General features: G+C 42.6%; 1 protein-coding gene across 1 annotated transcript; it reads right to left on the minus strand.

Annotated features, from left to right (window-relative positions):
* Window positions 1-874: 874 nt before the first annotated feature.
* Window positions 875-1,735, minus strand: LOC139787324 (uncharacterized). The gene has a single exon (XM_071726390.1). The coding sequence runs from the start codon at window positions 1,733-1,735 to the stop codon at window positions 875-877; it is 861 nt and encodes a 286-aa protein (XP_071582491.1).
* Between the last annotated feature and the right edge of the window lie 4,129 nt (window positions 1,736-5,864).

Raw genomic sequence — 5,864 nt, forward strand, 5'->3', positions numbered from 1 at the left:
TCTATCAGAACTTTCGAAGACTTCCTTGATCGTAACTGGATCAGTCAAGGTCTCATCCGTTGCCTTGTAGCTCACGTAGTCAAACTTCCTTGGTGCTGGTTTTCTCGATGAACTCCTTACTTGCTCGGCGGGTTTCTGGAGTGGCGCGGTTAGTTGGCGTTTGTCATCTCCGTTATCGAGTTCCGACTTTGCATCACTTTCCGACGAAACGGTTGACAGGGAATCTTCTTCTTTGGGCAGTGCCCCCACTTCATCGACAACTTCTATGTCGTTGACTGGAATGCTGATCTCGCCCTTCATTTTCTTCTTTTCAGGTTCCCTTTTCTTGCGATCACCTTCCAGAAAAACGACGTCTCTGCTCTTGATTACCTTTTGTGACGATAACTGGTATAGACGATAGCCCTTACTTTCTTCTAGGTAACAGAGGAAAATGCATTCTTCTGATTTCACGTCCCACTTGTTCCTCTTCTCCTTTGGCACATGAGACATGGCACGACATCCAAATACGCGTAGATGTGATAAATTTGGTCTCTCACCAGTCCAAACCTCTTCTGGAGTCTTATGTTGAAGCGCCCTCGCTGGAGAACGGTTTATTAAATAAACCGCAGTCGACACTGCCTCTCCCCAGAAGCTAATGTCTAGCTCTGCATCGGCTAAGAGGCACCTGGCTCTCTCCACTATGGTGCGGTTTATCCGCCCAGCCGTCGATGCCACACTAAACTCTCTTCCTCTTGTTGACAATCGTAGGAGACCGTGGACGGACAATCAAGACGATATGTGTAATTGACGCGAGATCCCGTCGCCAACGGCTCTTTACTCTTGTCCGTTATCACGCATTTCTCCTTCGTAAAGGTTACAGTATAACCCTTTGAGGTTATCTTGAGAGCCTCGCGTTGTTGGCGACCTTAATCTTCGTATTCTCACACTTTTTCAATTCTTTGTACCACTCTCGATCTCCCGTCATGTGGGAAGACGCTCCGGAATCGATCAACCAATCTTCTGCTTTTCCCGTCGCATTTCCTGTGAAAAAAGCTTTAGGCTCATTTGTCTTCTTGTTTTTCGGTTTTTCTTTTTGAGGACATTTCGGCGCTATATGACCGAATTGATGACAAGAGAAACATTTTAACTTTTTCTTCTGCTTTTGCTTACTGAGAAATGCAGCATCGGGCTCGCTACTTTTTGGTTTAGCGCTGTCACTTCTTACCTCCTGCAGAAGTTTCGTCTTGATCGAATCTTTAGTAATTGGCATACCAGAGCTTTCAAGCCCCATTATCATTGGCTTGTAACTGTCTGAGAGCCCTGCGAGCAGCAAAGTACCGATCCACTCGTCCTTTACCTCTAAGCCTACGCCGTTGAGCTGATGCGCCGTCGTGATGATCTGATTGACGTATTCCTCCACTGAACTGCAATTTTCAAGTTGCGTCGTAACTAATTTCCTCAAAAGTCCGACTTTTCGTGTTAGATCCGTATCATCGAATACTTCCCTTAATTTCTCCCAAGCTTCTTTTGGCGTTTTGGTCCTTTGCAGGTGAATGTAATTCACAGGATCCACTGAAAGTATTATTTTAGCCCGCGCACGTGTACACTTTTTCTCGTCTAAATTTGCGCCACGTACACAGTCCCACAAGTCCTCAAGTTCCAAGTAGCTTTGCATCGCAAACTTCCATGTCGTAAAGTTTTCACGACTGATTAACTTTTCTATAGGAGATAATGCGTGCGTACTTGTTTGACTCATTTCTGGGAGCGATTCCTACTTGCACGAAGGAAAATCCGAGTTACACGACGCGCCCCGGCGTTGCGACTCGCTAGCTGGCGGCCACGTGTAATTCGGCACCGGCGAAAATCTTTCCGCGATAACTCCGCGATCAAAATAGCTCTCACACCGTAACTCTCACAAATTCGTTTACGCAGTTACTTGGCGATAAACTAGGCCCACAACCTGATGGTAATTGTGAGCGGGTGATAATGATCAACGAACGATTGCAAGACAACGTGGTACACACACAATATATTTTCTGTAGTATACGAAGAAGAACCCAAGTTACATAGATACATGAATGTAGTGTGTATATATGGAAGCATAGATACGTATCGCGTGTCGATAAAAGCGCGGTATATCGATCATATCGAATCGAGATCACAAGCTATGATTGGACAGTTTGAGATCTTGAGTTGATGCAGTTCGACATACAAACAGCATTTCTATACGGAAAGGTGGACGAGACGATCTTCATGGAGGTACCAGAAGGACTCGACGTCGGAGAAGATACAAGAGGAAACGTGAGTGGTATAGTGTGTAAACTCGTGAGATTTCTGTACGGTCTAAAGCAGGCCCCGAGATGCTGGAACAAAAGTTCACGAAGTTCCTAAACGAGTTCAATTTTAAAAAGTGCGAAGCCGATAAATGTGTGTTTGTTGGGCTGTTTGAAGGTGAAATAGTATATATATTTAGCCTTATTTGTCGACGACTGCTTGGCCGCAGCGAAAACTAAAAAGAATCTAGAATTTCTTATTAAAAGACTAGAGTGATACTTTTAAGATAACTGTTGGAGATTCTAGCACATATGTCGGTTTGCAAATTATACGAAATAGAACAGAAAAATCACTGATAATACATCAGAGCGCGTATATTAAGAAAATAATCGAAAAATTTCGAATGACGTGAATGATTGACGCGAAAACTGTGAGCGTGCCGGCCGATCCGCACGCGGTGCTGTCTCCGTCTGAGATAGACGATGAAAATATAAGTAATGTCCCCTACTGAGAAGCAGTGGGCTCTCTAGTCTTCCTAGCAGCAGTATCGCAACCGGACATAGCGTACGCGGTAAATTCGGTAAGCAAGTTTTTGAACAGACACAATACCGAGCACTGGCGCGCGGTAAAACAAATTCTTGTGTATTTAAAAGGTACTGCTGACTACGATATAGAGTACAAAAAAGTGTGCAAATTAGAAACTTGCACATTGCTTCCTCATCATTACAGATTGCTCCCATTGCTCCTATTTTATTTCGCTCACAAAACTCCTCTCTGAGGAAACTTGTATTTTATTCCATGCATAATTATTAGTATTATTAGTTTGGCTTCCTCATAGAGGAAGCTTTATGAGCGAAATAAAATAGGAGCAATGGCAGCGATCTGTAATGATGAGGAAGCAATGTGCAAATTTCTAATTTGCACACTTTTTTTAATTTTAAATTTAATCTTTTTATGAATTGATAGAGGGTTAGCTTGAGGTTTTACAATCGACGCAATGTCAAATCAATGTTGACTTTGGAAGTTCAGGCTACATGGTCTAATCATCCTCTAATCATTCGCTTTACCAGATGAGACTCGCGCGCGTTCCGTGCGGAACGGCCGAGTGCCAGCTATCCTGAGGGAAACTTCGGAGGGAACCAGCTACTAGATGGTTCGATTAGTCTTTCGCCCCTATACCCAGTTCCGACGATCGATTTGCACGTCAGAATCGCTACGGACCTCCATCAGGGTTTCCCCTGACTTCGTCCTGACCAGGCATAGTTCACCATCTTTCGGGTCCCAACGTGTATATATGGACGTGTATATATGGACTTCGCATATGGACCTTTAATCACGTATAAAGCTGGGTCTAATCAACCAAATCTTAAATAATTATATATGAAATAGGGATAGAAAGGACTGAAGAATATAATAGAATTATAAATAGTCTGATATCTCAAAATTGGCGGAAGTTAGAGCAACCACGGACATGTCTAAAAAAATTCAAAATTTTATGAAGAAAGAACCATTTTACCGATTATCGTCAAATTCAATACCAACCTTTTTTAATGATACTCTATATAAAATTACATGTATAACTTATATGTGCAACTTTTTGAGCAGAAATCGGTAACTCCTTCACCGATCCTCGCCAAATTCAATATCTTTCTTAAATGATATTCTATCCATCAAATAACTTACACATTTTTTAAGCAGAAGTCGGTAACTGTTCGGGATGCGCAGAGGCAGTGGTGTAGGTGAAGCAATGAATGTTATGCAATTTCTATTTTTGACAAATCACATAATCTCACGTATATTTTCTCTCACTTTGTACATTTGTTTTATCTGGTAAACGGTGAATATCCCCCGGGGAAAATGATCCCAACAAAAAAATCCCACTCTAAAGATCCCGAAAAATATGTTTCCCGAATAAAATAATCCCAACAACAAGAAAATCCCACTCTAAAGAAATCGGTCAAATTCTGCCTTTAAGGGTAAAGCCAGCGAAATTCTATGTTAAGAATAGATTTGGTCGCCGAAATTTACATTTAAATAGCCGAATATTTCCCGGTAACTGAAGGGCAGAAAAACAGAGCTCTATTGTTGGCGATAATGACTCGCTCCTTTGTCTCGGAGACTCGGTGCGCGAGGCATACACCCGTGACAAAGCGAGCGACCTATATATCAAAACAGCTGATCGGTGATTGGTCTCGAGTTCAGCGTGACATTCGTCAAAACGAATTACTCGAGACGTCGACAGCTGATTGGATCAGCCGAATTTTCGGCTCGTTACCGGGGGTCCGGAGGAATCGAGAACATTCTGAAGTCGTGGGAATAAATCCCCGGACCCTCGCGCGCGAGCCCGCTAACGACAAAAGAGTTGCAGTCAATGGAGCCACGTTTACAACCGGTGACAGTGATGGTTGACTTCGAACGCGCATTTATCAATGCAATCACTAAAGTGTTTTGTGGCGTTAATGTTAAAGGTTGTTTTTTCCACATGTCACAGGGTATTTGGAAGCACATTCAACAATTCGGACTGCAACCAGCATATGCTCGTAGTGGTGACTACGCGTTGAACCTCAGGATGCTGAGTGCACTCGCATTTGTACCCCCGGACAACGTCGAAGCTGCATACGAAGCATTAATCGCGTCACCATTTTACTCTGATCACGCTGGCGAATGGGAAATGTTGCTCTCTTATTTTGAAACAACTTGGATCGGCACTATTAATCGGCGTAAAGTGAGAAGTGGTGCTCTTTTTCCCGTAGCCCTGTGGAACCATTACGTTACTACTCTAGAAAATGGAGATTATACCAACAACATCGTTGAAGGTTGGCACAACGCCTTTAACATTCGTGCCCAAGCGGCTCATGTTACACCATGGAAATTTATCGATTTAATTCGTGATGAGCAAGCTATGACTGAATTAAAGCTTGAACAGATACTTCGAGGCGACGTTGGACCAAAGAAAACTAGAAAATATCGAGATCGTAATAGGCGATTGCTTAATGTCGTGGGCACCTATGGTAAAGGCGACGTTGTTGAATATCTGCGTGGTGTTGCCCATAACTTAGCCTATTAGGATTATTAATTGTTCGGTGCAATGTACCTAATTATATGTAACTTCATTTCTTGTTATTATATTTAAAAATTGATATCTCGACAGCTGCATTGTAGCGCAATGTGGTTTGCGGAACTCTTCTACTAGATTATTTGTAACGATCACTAATTGTGCGGTGCAATGTATCTGATTATATGTAACTTCGTTTCTTGTTATTATATTTAAAAATTGATATCTCGAAAGCTATAATATAAATAATGTAATATAATGATACACATCTGGGACATATATGCATGGGATGTTGTCGATTCGGGGACCTTTTGCATCTGGGACATTTATGCACGGGATCTTTTGCATCTGGGATATTTATGCACGGGATGTTGTCGATCTGGGGATCTCTTTGGTGGGATCTTTTTGGTGGGATTTTTTGGTTCGGGTGATTTTTTCAGGGATCTTATCGATGCCAACCGTTTTATCTTTGGTATTAATTCAGGGCGCCTAACGGCGCTTGAGATCGAGAGATCTCGCTCAAAAAAGGAGGCGTAGCTTAGCTACTTGTCTCGCC

The sequence above is a fragment of the Temnothorax nylanderi genome, unplaced genomic scaffold, assembly GCF_030848795.1.
Source record: "Temnothorax nylanderi isolate EJ_2023f unplaced genomic scaffold, tnyl_v1.0 TNYL_tig1427_pilon, whole genome shotgun sequence".
Taxonomy (NCBI): Eukaryota; Metazoa; Arthropoda; class Insecta; order Hymenoptera; family Formicidae; genus Temnothorax; species Temnothorax nylanderi.